A 16075-nucleotide genomic window follows, 5' to 3' on the forward strand; every position below is an offset into this window, starting at 1 on the left:
TCAACCAAAAGACAGACCAAATTCATTTAACTGAATTTTGCTGCACTGTTGTTTATAATGCAAACGAAAGAAGAAACATTCCCATGAAAAGATAAACAATAATTTTTTTTTTTTAAAGATTTTATTTATTCATTTGAGACACAGAGATACACAGAGAGAGAGAGCATGAGCAGGGAGAGAGGCAGAGGGAGAGGGAGAAGCAGGCTCCCTGCTGAGCCAGGAGCCCGATGTGGGGCTTGATCCCAGGACCCTGGGATCATGACCTGAGCTGAAGGCAGATGCTTCACCATCTGAGCCACCCAGGCGCCCCGATAAACAATAAATTTAACCATACCTGACTACCTGATAAAACAATCTTTTAAAATATTAAAACAAAACATAAAACTAGTTGACAAAACCTTAAGTACTCCTTAAAGTTTCTGTTCTTCCAAATAGATGAGTCCCAAATTTAATGATAAGAGGTAGATAAGAAACCTTCCTGGTTTTTTGGGGGGGAGAAGAGGAAGCAGTGGGTCAGTGGCTACGTAGGGCATACATATGTTTGTTCAAACTGTGGATAGTGGGAAAGCTGAGAGAAGCAATCAATGTGTTAACTAGAGGGGAGAAATCAATCCCTTTGTTTACCAGATCTTCTCTTAACAGTGATATAATAAAATATCCAGTCATCAGGTAGAAAGTTATCTTCTTCATTAGCTTTGAAACTGACCCTGCACATCTCCAGAAAGGAGTCACTAAAAGAGGCAGACTTAACTTTTTCTTCTACAATTAGTTTGAGGTCTTCACATGTGTATCAGGCCTCCTATCTATATATGAAAATTGTCTGTGGCTGTCTGTATGAAGTGGTATTTCTCTACAGAAAGGTTTAGACGATTTTCACAATGCCATGCCCATTTGTGTACTTTTTTTGAGCAATAATTCAAATGCTGGGATGTGCAACTTGATCTCACACATTACTGAATTCTAATGTTGCTTAGATTTTTTTTAGATAAACAACCATATCATAATGGCTCCTCTCCTCTCCTAACAATTTCAAAGTGCCCAGAAAATCCCTGACCAAGTTTCTAAATCCTAAAATTAAACAAATAAATTAATTAGAAGATCAGACAAATAGTAAACAAATAATTACAAGGCTCACTGTTTCTTGGTGATATTAATGATGTTTAATGTGAGGACTACATAATATCCATGACTACTTTGCCTTGGAACTGCCCAAGAGGGAGCATCGCAGTTTATACCAGTCACCCAAAAATGTCTGAATGCATTTAGTATACTACATTTATAGAAGTGATATATTTTGAAAGGTATCTAGCAAAATGCTAGTATTTTAAAAGTTCTGGGGATTAAAAAGAATAGACCTTAATAACCTAAAAATCTTACATTCTCAATTCCATTCTTGATGGAGTATAGTAAATGTAGCATTACTATGAATTACTTTAGCTAATAACCTTTTGAGGCATCTAAAAATAATACTAATATTTTGAATCCTGGGAAGGTGAGTCTGTGTTTTCTGTATCCATTTATACCATGATTTTACATATTCTCACCCTATCGTGGTGTTTAGCTCCCTCCGTCCTTTCCTTTCCTCCCTCCTTCCTTTGTCTTTCTTTTTTTTTTTTTTTTTTTTAAAGATTTTTTTTATTTGACAGAGAGAGACACAGCGAGAGAGGGAACACAAGCAGGGGGAGTGGGAGAGGGAGAAGCAGGCTCCCCGCAGAGCAGGGAGCCCGATGCGGGGCTCGATCCCAGGACCCTGGGATCATGGCCTGAGCTGAAGGCAGTCGCTCAACCGACTGAGCCACCCAGGCGCCCTTCCTTTGTCTTTCTTAATTCAATTCATTTTTATAATCAGCATTTGGGAGCTGAAAGTGTCCTTGAATATTCTTTACTTCAACTTTTTTTTAAGTGAGGAAACTAAGAGATAGTACCTTGGTCAACGTCTACAACTAGTTAAAGACTGAGAGAACCAGACTTTAGGTCTGACTTACCTCCTTTCATCTGCAATACTGCATATATTTATTGCCTTGGTTATATATCTTTTTTTTTTTTTTAAAGATTTTATTTATTTATTTGAGAGAGAGAATGAGAGACAGAGAGCACGAGAGGGAAGAGGGCAGAGGGAGAAGCAGACCCCCTGCTGAGCAGGGAGCCCGATGTGGGACTTGATCCCGGGACTCCAGGATCATGACCTGAGCCGAAGGCAGTCGCTTAACCAACTGAGCCACCCAGGCGCCCAGCCTTGGTTATATATCATATACTACCAGTGTTCTGGTCTTCTTGGAAGCATATCTGTCTAAACCACACAAAGAACTTTAGGATACTAGTTTTTGATTGTTTGTTTCTATACCATTCCACATTCTTCCCAGTAGTATGGTCAAAGAAGCAGAGTGGACAAAATCATCTCAGGGAAAAATGATAATTTATTCTCATAAATAATTAATAATTTAGATCCTAAAATCTTGAATACAGTCAACATTTTTGTTATTAGTTCTTTAGCTACCTGAAATAGGAGACTTATCTGCCTCCTTTCAGTGCACTCAAGAATTTTCTCAAGTTCTCCCTGTAGTGTATTTCCACTGGTTTAGCATTTTAATACCTAGAAGAGTACAACTTGCTTATCTAGAAAATTTACTCTTCTAGATTATTTATGAAATATTAAAGAATAATTTTGACATCAACTCCCTTGATAAAAGTATGAACAACTCTATTTCTTATTTATTTACCAGAATAATCCACTTATTTAAAACCACGTTTCCTCAAGTCCGTTGTTCTATAAAGGCCTTTTATAGTCATTTTCACTCAAAAGAACACGCAATAGGAAACAGGGATAACCACATAAAAAGTTTACAGTTCAGTTTTTTTTTAAAAAAGTAGAGGGGTACTGCAAATTAGAACAGTTTATGAGTTTCACTTTGTGATTTGATTCATATCCTACATATAAATCAAGAGTTTCTATCTTATGTAAATTTATCCTTGCTATTATAAATGGGAAATGTGGATAGTAAGTCTAAACCAAAAAACCCCAACTCAGGGTGTACAGTAATTTGGGAATAATATGGGAAGAATCATCACCTCAGGTCGTTGAAATGCTGTAGTAGCTATTTAATTAATTAATTTTTAAAGATTTACTTATTTGAGAGAGAGAGAGAGAGAGAGAATGAGCATGAGTGGGAGGAACAGAGGGAGAGGGAAAGAAAATCTCAAGCGGACTCCACACTTAGCGCAAAGCCTGATGTGGAGTCAATCTCATGACCCTGAGATCACGACCTGAGCCGAAATCAAGAGTCGGATGCTTAACCTACTGTGCCTCTCAGGCGCCCCGACTGTGGCCATTTTAGATGTAGCTGAGGATAGGCAGGCTAAAAGAAAATGCCCAGGACATAGAAAGGCAGATATGCAGGTGGCTGACCATATTTATGTGTATCACTATTCTATAACAGGAATATTGGTTTAAAATTCATTGCTACAAAGATTAGGGAACCTCCTAATGATGATAAATAATGATTTACAGTAATTAAAAAATTTTTTTAATTCCATACAATGAATTTTATAAATAAGTAATCTACTGCTTTCAAATGAAGAAGTATAACCCTTTGATGAACTGGGATTCTAGAACACTTGCTTTTATGGTTCATCCCCAACTTATTCTCAATTCCATTTTTATCACTTCCCATTCTGTAACATATACCTACACTCTTTTTAAAATCTCTCTGATCCTTTTCCTATTTCTTCTTTTTTTTAAAGATTTTATTTATTTATTTAAGAGAGAGACAGCACAAGCTGGAGGGGCAGAGGGAGAGGGAGAATCTCAAGCAGACTCCATGCTAAGTTCAGAGCCCCAACTCGGGGCTGGATCCCAGGACCCTGAGATCATGACCTGAGCTGAAACCGAGAGTCAGATACTTAACCGACTGCACCACCCAGGCACCCTTTTCCCTATTTTTTTGTTTTCTCTATTTTTGTCCTTTTTTCTACTTGCTTTCTGGAACCTCTTTGCTATTTCATCTGCTTTCCTCATGTGCAGGTACTCTTGCCCCTTGACCCCAAGACATCCAATTTGCCTGAGTTTGCATGGTGCTCTCTGGCAGCCCCAAATATCCTATTTTAACTCTCATTTAAGCAGTTCTCCCTTCTTCTGGCCCAGCCAATAAGCCACCACTCCTCTATATCTCCCCACAAAGTTATCAATCTCTCAGATAACCCAGCTAAGTAGTAGAACAGTAAACTCTTCAAACTAAATCATACTAATGTTTTGATAATCTTTACACATCTTTGCTCAACCCCCAACTTGTCCTATGCCCTCGGGGGAAAATGTTTGCTAAAATAACTTTACTTGGTAAAATTTCATACAGATTAGGTAGAAAATTGGTACTGGGGATGTGTGGTGGGAACAGGAGACTCACATTTAAACATACAAAGCAACCTATTTCCCAATATATTCCAGCCTTGGAATAGGCAAGGAATTGGTGAATAAAGAAAATAATGATCCCTGTTGGAATTTCCTGATTCCATCTGCTTCCTAAGGTCTGATTCAATTATGTCCCATCTTTGAGATACAATGACCAAAGGAAAAGAGGGTGTGCCAAAGGTCTGTCCAGGTTTCCAATGTCTAGATGCAGAGAGTATCAGTCAGGGGGTCCCAGAACACTGAAGCCCCAGTGCCAGAAAAATGAGACATCTGATAATCTGACTTGTAGACCCAGGAGGTCAAAAGGATCTCCAAGTTTTCTGTCCCATATCTGTTCATCTCTCTTCCTCCTCTAGCTGATCACAGAAAAACTTGTTTTATTTTTTCTTACAGATTTTTTAATTTGTCTGACAGAGACACAGCGAGAGAGGGAACACAAGCAGGGGGAGTGGGAGAGGGAGAAGCAGGCTTCCCGCCGAGCAGGGAGCCCGATGCGGGGCTCGATCCCAGGACCCTGGGACCATGACCTGAGCCGAAGGCAGACGCTTACACTGAGCCACCCAGGGGCCCAGAAATACTTGTTTTAATTATATGAGTATAATACTAATTATCATTTATAGCTAATTACTCATGGCACAGTAATAAACATCAAAGTGCAGTTAGCTTTGTTGTTAAAGCTTTACTTTAATATAAACCTGTGTTTTACTCGAATGTTTAATCTTCATAGAAAGGGTAGGTTTACCTGACTAATTAAAACAACACTAGGGGTGCCTGGGTGGCTTAGTCAGTTAGGCATCTGCCTTTGGCTCAGGTCATGATCCCAGGGTCCCGGGGTCGAGCCCTGCGTCGGGCTCTCTGCTCAGTGGGGAGCCTGCTTCTCCTTCTCCTCCTGGCTTGTGCTCTCTCATTATCTCTGTCTCTCTCTCTCTTCAAAAAAAAAAAGCCCAACACTAACAGCAACTAGAAGGAACATTAGAAATGTCTAATAAATATTGGTTGCATGAATCAATACTGTGTTTACTTAAAAGTGGCATGTGTCACTCAAACATTCATTGAACACCTACTACATGCAGACAAGGATTTATCTTTATTTCATTTGGGGGAATTAGCACAGACTTCATTAAAATTTGTGAGGATGGAGGAGGGTTTTACAGCAGAACTTCACTAACACCCTCCCACCCTTAGTGTTTCCTATCTCTGGACTCTCTCTAGCTATACAACCAATTAGGTGATTGATTCTCCTTTTTTCAAGCTCTTGTATTATCCAGTTTTATTCTGATCATTCATTAATTGCTATTAAATAATATGTGCTTTGAAGTTGCATCTGCACAACAGTTACATATTTGCCTTGGTAAACAAGATCATCATTTGGAAGCACTGATCCAAAATTAGAATACAGAGGATCAAATATAACATCAAATAACACTTCTTTCCCGGGCAGCTGTGTCCTTATACAGAAACACTGTTCAAGTGTAATACTGATGTAGAAGGAAAGGGAGAAAATACTACCGGTGATTACAGCTCAGTTTCAGAATGGCTGCAAGGATAGGCATTTTAACGCTTAAAAAAGAAGGGCCATATCTCAAAATGATGGTACTTTCAATTTAATACATTTAGTTTTATGGAAAATAATTTCAAGGACATAATTACAGAGTTCATTTGAATAGATACAAAGACTCACGTACATCCTTTTCACTGATACGCAGTGAGTCACAGAAATACTTGGAGCTGTAGAGATTGCATACTACATCTACACACACCACATCCAAATATACACATATTTTTTAAATCCTCAAAGATATATATGTACATCCAGACATACAGAGAACCATAGTTATGTTTTATATTCTGGGCAAATATAACAATTTGAAATGTTAAAATAAAACAATCTTCATACCTTTTTAAAAACTTGTAAATATCACACATGTATAAATAAAGTTTGAACCAAATTATTTATTCTTCTTCAAATTGAGCCTTTACTTTAAAAGGCATATGTCAAAGCTGAAGTTAAAAAAACTTTAGAGACTTTTAAGGATGTTAAAGTTAGTTGAGTCTATTAGTTTACAATATAAAAACTGCCTGTTCATAAAAGTCTTTCCAATATTTTCAAGACCATATTCTAAAATCTAAGCCAATTTATTTTCATGTCTATTTGTTTTATGAGTGTAATTTATTAGAGAACAGGTAAATAGCATTTACCAGGTCGTGATTCATTATATTGCAACAAACTCAGGATAACAATGCACAATGAAAAACCACTTCACACCCACTAGGATGGCTATTAAAAAAAAAAGAGAGAGGAAAGTAAGTATTGGTGAGGATGTGGAGAAGCTGGAACTCTTGTACATTGCTGGTGAGAACGTAAGACATGCAAACCACCATGGAAAATAGTTTGGCAGTTCCTCAAAAAGTTAAACATAGAATTACCACATGACTCAGCAATACCTAAAAGAATTAAAAACAAGTATTCAAAAGAAAATACTTGTAAACAAATGCTCCTAGCAGCACTACTCACAATAGCCAAAAGGTATAAACAAACCAAATATCCATCAATAGATGATGGATAAACAAAAATGTGGTGTATCCATACACTACGGATTGAATGTCTGTGTCCCCCTAAAATTCATATGCTTAAGCCCTACTCCCCAATGTAATAGTATTTGGAAATGGGCCCTTAAAAGGTAATAAGGTCATGAGGGTAGAACTGACATGAATGGGATTAGTGGCGTATAAGAGAAACAAGAGAGGTAATCTCTTTCAACCATGTGAGGATACAGTAAGAAAGTAGCCATTTGCAAACCAGAAAGTAGGCCCTCATCAGAGATCAAATCTACGAGCACCCTGATCTTGAACTTCCTAGCCTCCAGAACTCTGATAAATGAATGTTTGTTGTTAAGCCACATAGTCTCTGGTGTTTTGTTACAGCAGCCTGTACTGATTAAGACATAATACAGTAGAATATTATTCAGCCATAAAAAGGAATAAAATACTAGTACACTACTACAACATGGATGAACCTTGAAAACGTTATGCTAAGTGAAAGAAGCCATACACGGGCACCTGGGTGGCTCAGTTGGTTAAGCGACTGCCTTCGGTTCAGGTCATGATCCTGGAGTCCCGGGATCGAGTCCCGCATCGGGCTCCCTGCTCAGCAGGGAGTCTGCTTCTCCCTCTGACCCTCCTCCCTCTCATGCTCTCTGTCTCTCATTCTCTCTGTCTCAAATAAATAAATAAAATCTTTTAAAAAAAAAAAAAAAAAAAGAAAGAAGCCATACACAAAAGGTCACATAATATATTATTTCATTTATTTAAAATATCCAGAATAGGTAAGTCCAGAAGCAGGAAGCACATTGGTGGTTGCCAAGGGTTGGAGGAGTAGTTAATGGGACTGACTGCTTAATGGGTATGGAGTTTTCTTTAGAATCAATGAAAATGTTTTGGAACTTGATTTAGGTGGCAGTTGTACAACACTGTGAATATACTAAATAAAGTAAACTGAATTGTTTACTTTAAAATGGCTCATCTTGTATCAATTTTATCTGTTTTCAAAAAAGCTTAGAAATTCATAGAAAAACAAATTCAGTTGTTTTAAAATTTTATTTTCTTTAGTAATAATGAAAAATTATCAGCCAGTGACTAAAGAATCACATGTAGTTATTTCAAAAATGGTACATATGGACAGTGAAACAGAATCCTGGATTTTTAAATCTGATTAAATATAATGTTTAAGTAATATCTCAATTTTGATCAACACATACAAGTGCATTATAGAGTATGTACCTAATATGTCTGAATATAAGAATTATTCTCCAAAATGTATCCATCATAAATATCTTGTTGTGTTTGGGGTTCTATCAAGTTGCTTACTTGACAAAAGGCTTCCTTGATTCATGTATTTTGAGAAACAAAGTACTTATTGGAGAAGATATTTAGTGTGAATAAAACCATAATCAATGCTGGTTTGGGAAACTCTTAAGTTCACCTGACAGAACTAGTTTTAAAAAAAAAAAAGGAGACAAATAAATTTAACATTAACTTAGTACTTTCTGATGCCAAGATTCCACAGTTCCAAGTGCTGCATGTCATTGTATACAGAGCCTTTTAGAGACCACTTTAAAAAGCAACCCAGCAGATAGTTATATGTACAGATAATAAACAGCTATCTACAGTACAAAAACAAAATAAAACAACTCATGAAAATGGATACTTGTAGAATTTCCAGCAGTGGCCTCATACAGATTCAAAAACTGCTTCATATCAAAAAATTTATGATAGCTCAAAATGTAGCTCCACTGATGACAAAGACACAGATGTAAAAACCACCTGGGTGGCTCAGCTGGTTAAAGCGGCTGCTTTCGGCTCATGTCATGATCCCAGGGTCGTGGGATCGAGCCCCACATCGGGCTCCCTGCTTAGCGCTCCCTCTCCCTCTGCCTGCCTCTCTGCCTACTGGTTCTCTCTGTCAAATAAATAAAATCTTTAAAAAAAAGTATTAATAAAATTGTTTTATGAAACTTGAGAGGTAAAAAAGTAAAGTTCCTGAATAAATATTGATTTTATATAATGCATAATTTTAAATACATTTGAGTTAACCAAAAGAAACCTTTTTGGGATATTCTTAATGGGAAAGTAGAGTATCACTTTATATTCAGGGATTATCAGTATATGCATTAGAGAAAAGATCGAAAAGAGCTACACTATAAAATCTTATAGTGATTACTTTGAATGCTAAAAGTGATTATTTGGGGACAGTGATTTTAATTTTCTCTATACTTCTTTTGCATTTTCAACATTTTCCTTAATATATATGTACGACTCTTGATTAAAAGAAAGCAGTAAAAATTGAAAATAAAATTTATTTTCTTAATGACACAAAATCATAGAATCTTTGCTCTAGAAGAGTCTAACCTATAGCCAAATTGTAATAATCTTATCTATAACATTTGACATCATCCAGCTTTTTCCTGATATAAAGATCGGTATTTTGGAAAACAAACAAACAAAAAAAAACTTGTTCCACTGTTAAACAACTGAAAACTTCATTGATTCATCAATTTTATTTAGTCTCTATCTATGCCAGGGGCTGATGTTTGTATAATAAACTCAAATATGTACTGTTTTCTAATTTTCTGCTACTACTATTTTCAATTTTATAATCAGGAGAAAGAACACAGGTCTACATCTTTCTTTAGAAGATAATCCATGAGGTATTTTTAGACTGTTCTCAAAAGTTCCTTAAGTCTTCACTTTTCCAGGATCTATAGTCAATTCTGTTCCTTTGTATACCCTACCGGCCATTCATTAACATCTTAAAAATGGTGTAGGACCTAAAACAACATTCCAAATGATTTCTGATCAGCCCTAGTCAGAATTAATGCCAGGATATCTGAACATTTTTCCTTTATGAATGCAGTTTAAGACTATATCAGCACTGCTAGTAGTTACATGTTACTGACTGCTTAAGATTATAGTCAATGGAATCATCCAAGTCTATTTTACTAGCAACTCACATCTTCCAAATCTACTGCTTAAGCAATGCATTTTCCCACTTTCAATTTTAGAAAAGTTTAAATATGGGAGGAAAATTCATCTTAGGATAAAGGAACTATACCTATTTCCTGGTCATAGAAAGCTCTCCATCTCCCTTCTATATTTTTAAGTTTGACTAAGCTGACTAATCAATCAATCGACTATTTATTGCTTATTTTATCTCTAGGAAATTGTACACTTTTAATGTTCAGTGTATGAAGAAAATCACAGCATCAAAGGCAGTGTAGTTGATTAAATGAATCACTTAGGGTCTTAATCAGAGAGGAAAGAAAAGTGGACACACAAGTGATTAAGAAATGATGACTCTACCTGGGTCTTTTAGAAACCACCAGTGCACAAACTCTGTTTTTCCTCTCAACATTTTCTCAGCAGCATCAACGGTGCCAAGCCCCAGAAGGCAAGAGAATTCTCTATCTACATCCCTTATATAAGTTCTAAGAAAGAGAATTCTAGAATTCCAGTTTTCCTTCTGTTTATAAGATATCTGACTTTATACAAATATAGCCACCAATTTATTTCCAGATTTAAAAAATTTGATATAAATCCTTGGGAAGCAAGAAATGCATATAACATTCTAAGTTTCAAATACAAATTTGAAAGTTAAATTGTACATTAGTCTTAATAGTGAAATCTCTATAGCTTCTCATGTGCCAAGATTTATTATAATCTGCCAAAAATGAGAGAAACTACGTCTACTGGAAAAATTTTATCTGCCACTATTTTGTTCAAAACCATACAAGTAGTAGCCTAATAAGTGGTTAGAAAGGATGTTTCCTACCTGTGTAAGTACTTAATATGCCCACTTTTGTCCTACACAGATTTTTACTAAAAGAATGTCACTTCAAACACGTATGTAGCTTTCTCAGAAATGGTAAAAAACAGAACTAAGTGTATGGAATTACCTTGAGTGGTGAAGTTGAAGAGTGCAGGTGTGTCTCGCCCATTTGGTAGTTTGACATTTGGGTCCCTTAATTCATCAAAAAATGAATGTGCACAAGCTTCCAGTGGTGTCAATCGGGCAGTTGGTGTATACTCCAGCAGACGGCTACACAGTGCAATTGCTTCCGGTGGAGTCCGGGGTCGGAAGACCTGCAGTACAAAAAAAGGCAAAGAACAATTAATGCTTTATTGTAACAATCATAGCAAATTATCCTTTGAGTATGAGTTCATTCCCACCACTTACAACAACATGGTTGCATTTGCAAAAGGAACCTTCTAGAATGAAAAGAGTTAACTGCATATGATTCACCACAGTGGGGTGAACAGTTAATTACAAACTATATGAGAAAAGCTCAGAGAAAAAACTAGGGGAAATTAAAAAAAATCTACATTTGCTAATCATAAAGCAGTACAATTAAATATGTACACAAAATACGATATGATAGGCACAAGAGAAAGGCTGAGTTCTGGAGGCAAGCACAACTAGAAGAATATTAAAATTTTCTAAAAGTTTTGACTACTGTGGCAGTAAAAAAAAAGGTTGCCTCTTGTGTGTGATTTTTAGCAGAACAATTGTCAGTAATGAATAGCACTACTCAAATTTGGCAATATTTTTTGAAAAAGAAAAGCTATTTACTTTAGGTCTAGAAATGCTAATGATTTGGTATTATCTCTTGAATAAACAGAGTCTATCTTATTTGAAGAAATTCTTGAATACCCAGAATTTGACAAAATGTCCGAAACTGTTTTCTCAAAGAATAGCTGTTATCACAAAAGCTGTTATCACACATGGCCAGATTACCCTCATTTGAATGAATATTCTAGGGTCTTAATTAGGGAGACGGAAATGTACTTTTCATTAAGTGCATTTCATTAAGAGACATTAACTCATAGAAAAAGCCAACTGAAGGCTGTGTTGAAGCAAAATGCAAATAAATTAGTTTGCTTAAAAGAATAGAAAGCTTTCTACACATCTATGTCTTAAAACTCCAAATAGATACATAAAACTATGAAAATAACTTTGTTCTAAATTAAGGACAGTTGAATAAAAGCAGAAAGGGGAAAAACAGAAATAAACATAAATAGATGGACAGAAAGCCTTTGAAACTAAAGAAAAATGAAACATATATCCCTTGATAGGGGGAAAACAATCAAACAGAAGGTGTGGTTGTGGTAGTGGACAGACATATAAAGAGAGGCAGATGTGTATAAAGGGAGAGAAATAGTGAGGGAAGGACATGTGGATTGTGATGAGGATGGAGGAGCCTCGGAGTAAGGTTTCCTAATGAGAATGGCTCATGTAACATCTAACTATCACTTAGGCTGAAGGTAGCAGAACTAGTTACTACTATAGAGCTCATTACTTTTCAAGAGACTATAAGAGTACTTTCTACAGTGAAAACCTTTTTTTTCCTTTAGTTTTTACACAAAGTTTATTACTAATAAAGATATTTTCCACGGAAATTGAGAAATTGGTTTGGGTAGGATCCCAGGAATTTATTTCAGAGCATCAAAGACCTTATTTATTTGACTATATTAGAAAACCCTCTGTACGGTCAAAAATTGCTTTATCTTTATTCTTTTGAGTGATCTGACTCACCCCAGTCAAGGAAACCTTAGGTATTGTATTATTTGAAATGTTTAGATCTTCCACTGTTCTCGGTCATTTTTCCCTCTCTTGCTTCCTAGCCAGGTCCATAATCAAACTCCGAATGTAAAAGAAAATAATCAGTGGGAAAACTCTGAAAATTTTTCACAAAAATATTAAGCATTACTGACCTATTTTATCCCTGAGGGCTGTTTGTATTTATTTCACAGCATATGGATTTATTTTGCTAGCCAGTCTAAGGGAAAATGCTTTTGCACCAATATGGGAGTAAATAAGTAGAATTAAAAGTACCACCAAAAGTAGAAATAAATATCTCCGGCCAACATTCAAATGTAGGGTAGCTGGACAGTGAATGTATTTTAAGTGAAAAAATTTCTTGTTACATTAATGAGGATTTTGTATTAAAGCTATTAATAAACCACTATTGTAAGCTTATCTCTAATTATTAAAAAAAAATCATCCACATTCATTTGGTATCTTACTGGCTACAAGTAACCATCCATGTTGGTACTAAGACACGTATTAGCCTATTTTGCCAGGGAATCCTAACTCATGGAATCAGAGTTAAAAACAATAAAGAAGAACTCATTCTAAGAGCCCATATTAAAATCAAGACTTAATCTGCCTTTTAAAAAGTACCACTGTTATTTTAAACACTTTGAGAGACTCCTGATGAGCAAAGCCTTGGTTTAGTACTCTATGGATTAAGGCTAAGTGGGAAATTACGTGGAGTCAAAGCCCAGTGTCTTCCAAAGTTCAGATTTGTCACCATAATATAGGGTGTGGTAGTATTCTACTTCAAAAAATTACAGGCCAAACTAGAAAACAGCTCTTCTGAATTATCTTTGTGTCTAAAGAAAGGGAAACCAATAACAACTGAAATATGGCTTTTAATAATGAAGTTTCTAATGCCATTTTATTCCTTACTCACTTAAATTGTTTAACATTCAGAACCTTTAGTTCTGTGCATCTTTGTTAATATTTATTATCGTAAAAATAATTTCTAAACCCCACAGTTCCTAAACTTTGGTCTAGATGTTAATAAATCACTCAGGAGACTGACAATCTTAATATACCATAAGTAAAACCTATCCCATACAGTCGATGGAAAAAAAAAAAAAAAATCACAGCTACCTACATTGTTTTGACTATTACATTTCTAGAATGAATAATGGTTTAACCTTTCTTAAAAAAAGTTTTCCCCCTAGTTTTATATATAGATCTGCCCTGAAATTTTGGGAAAAAAAAATTAAGTACATACCCGCACTCCTGAGGTGAAATGTCCTGTTCCTGACGAATCCTAAAGATGATAATGCAGTGAAATAATCCAAACAGGGGAAGTCAATCCAAAAGAGAATAGTCCAGCAAGGAAAAATATATCCAGTGTTATAAGAAATCCATGGTGTGGGGGGGGGGACATAGAAAATGTTTATACAGTTATAAACTTTAAACATCAGTCTCCACAGTAGCAAGTCCAAGTTTTAAAAATTATTTCACCACAGTGTATGCAAAAAAAATTTTTTGATTGCGCAATGGTGAGGCACAATAAAGAAACATTTTAATTTTAATTTATTATGTTCCAATGCCAGTGCGTTTATTAAAAAAATACAAAACCAAAAAAAGTTAAAATCAAAATGAAATCTAGAAGTAAACTTCCCAAAGTAAAGTGTTTGGTCTTCTACGACCTGGATTCATCATCCATTGACATGGCTGGGAGGGGGCATATTAGCCTGCTTTTAAAGACATCAGTTCCCAATATGCTAATTTTTATCTATTAATATATTTCAGTTAGACAGTATAAACATTTTTTGCTTAATTATTAGTGATGAGAGGAAAGTAATAAATAGATTTAATTTATATTACTACAGATTTCAAGCCAGATATTTTCAATTTGTGTGAGCTAAGAAGGATCAGGCCACCGCGGATTATTCTCCATTTTGGATTGACTTCCCTGCTAAAAGATATTTGCTGACATTCTCATTATTTTAGGATTCTTCAGGCAAATAACATATCACCTCAAGAGTGCGGGTATAACTTACTTTTTCTATTGTGGGCTTTGCCCCCTCATACCCTTGCACCCATTACTTAGTAAAAATAAATATAGAACATTCTCCTTTTTGGAAAAACTCACTGAAAAAAAAAAAAAACCCTACATCTTTGAGCACTACAAATTCAACACAGTTTCATGTGCAAATATGCCCAATTCACCCACCAAAAGCTAAACAAAAAATATATACAATAAACAATACAACTAAGGGACAGTCACAGTTATAGGTGACATGCATAGTAATGTACACCAACACCTAGGCACAACGGAGCCAAATATGCAAGGGAGGTAGTAGGATCTATTATGTCTAGGTATTGAGAACAAAAAATGGCAGAACTCACCAGTAGCTGTGAATTCCCTTGGCTATTCTAAGAGAATTTAACATTCTTTTAGGATAGTTTCCAGTGGGGGAATTAATATTTTGCAAAATAAATAATCCGCGGATTACTTTTAGTCTGCAGACTAAAATTTAGTACACGGATTAAAATCCGGCCCATCAGAATAAAAATCTCTTGTGAACTAAAACACAATCAGGTGGACAAAAATAGAAAGCGAGACTAAAAAAACTGAGAGCACAAAGTAAGACTCAACTGGGCCAACTAACAATTAGTGCGCAGACTAAATATGGCCAGCCAAGTAGGTTAGCAAGGCCATGAAGAGCCCAAAACACCCCCTGTAAAAACTAAAAACAAAAGTAAATAAATAAAACAAAACAGAACAAAGCAATAAATAAATAAATAAACAAAAGAAAGAAAGAGAACAGAAAGGAAAAATTGAAAAGAACCAAAACACTGACAATGAACTTTTAAGTGATTCAAATACTACCTCACCTGTGCAGCAACTCATTTTCTTAAATTGAAACAAACTGTCACCACAAATACTAGTCCATAGAAGAAACTAAAAGAAACAATTCATTTTTCAAAAAGAAAGTCTCTATGGTATTTAACAAATGCAAATGAGTCCTTAAATGAAGACTTATTCAAAATAAATTTGCATTTGGATAACTCAAAAATGACAGAGGCAATTTTCCCCTACATGGCCTAGGACAGACTTTCTGCCATCAAATATCAAATTTCAACCTGGAGCTAACGGTTACCACTGAATCTTAAGCCTTTTAAAATTACCATTTATAAACAGTCATATATACAATATCAAGGCCTACGGTTGATTCTCACAGGATCAGCTCTCAACAATTCTACTGTATTAAACAGCCAACCAGAGCAATGTAGAAATGCCTATGGGCGATGAGAATCTAAGTAGAACATGGAACAAGTGCTGTGCCTGTTCCGAACAGCTAGTCCTCCCTAGATTTCACTGTGATAAATGTACAACACAGACACTGTTCTCTGGTTATACAATACACACAATACACAAGGACCCAATGTTAAAAACTGGTAAACCATGAACTCCTAAAGGAGCAACCCCAATGCTGGCTCTCAAGTCATCTGTTAATCATCTAAAATTATTTGTAATTTGTAAACCTAAATACAGGATTAAAAGTGAGACAATGCCATGGATTTGTTGA

The 16075-nt window shown here is 35.6% G+C and overlaps 1 protein-coding gene across 2 annotated transcripts in view; it reads right to left on the reverse strand.

Annotated features, from left to right (window-relative positions):
- GSK3B (glycogen synthase kinase 3 beta) overlaps window positions 1-16075 on the reverse strand; it is a 207709-nt gene that overhangs the window by 22694 nt on the left and 168940 nt on the right. The window contains exons 9-10 of one of the 2 annotated variants that reach the window (XM_021692731.1): window positions 13765-13803; window positions 10858-11044 (exon numbers count right to left, since the gene is read on the reverse strand). In XM_021692731.1, the coding sequence (XP_021548406.1) occupies window positions 10858-11044; window positions 13765-13803 (226 nt within the window). The remainder of the gene's footprint in view (window positions 1-10857; window positions 11045-13764; window positions 13804-16075) is intronic. The other variant, XM_021692732.1, reaches the window with a different exon arrangement.

The sequence above is a fragment of the Neomonachus schauinslandi genome, chromosome 1 (genome assembly GCF_002201575.2).
Source record: "Neomonachus schauinslandi chromosome 1, ASM220157v2, whole genome shotgun sequence".
NCBI classification, from domain to species: Eukaryota; Metazoa; Chordata; class Mammalia; order Carnivora; family Phocidae; genus Neomonachus; species Neomonachus schauinslandi.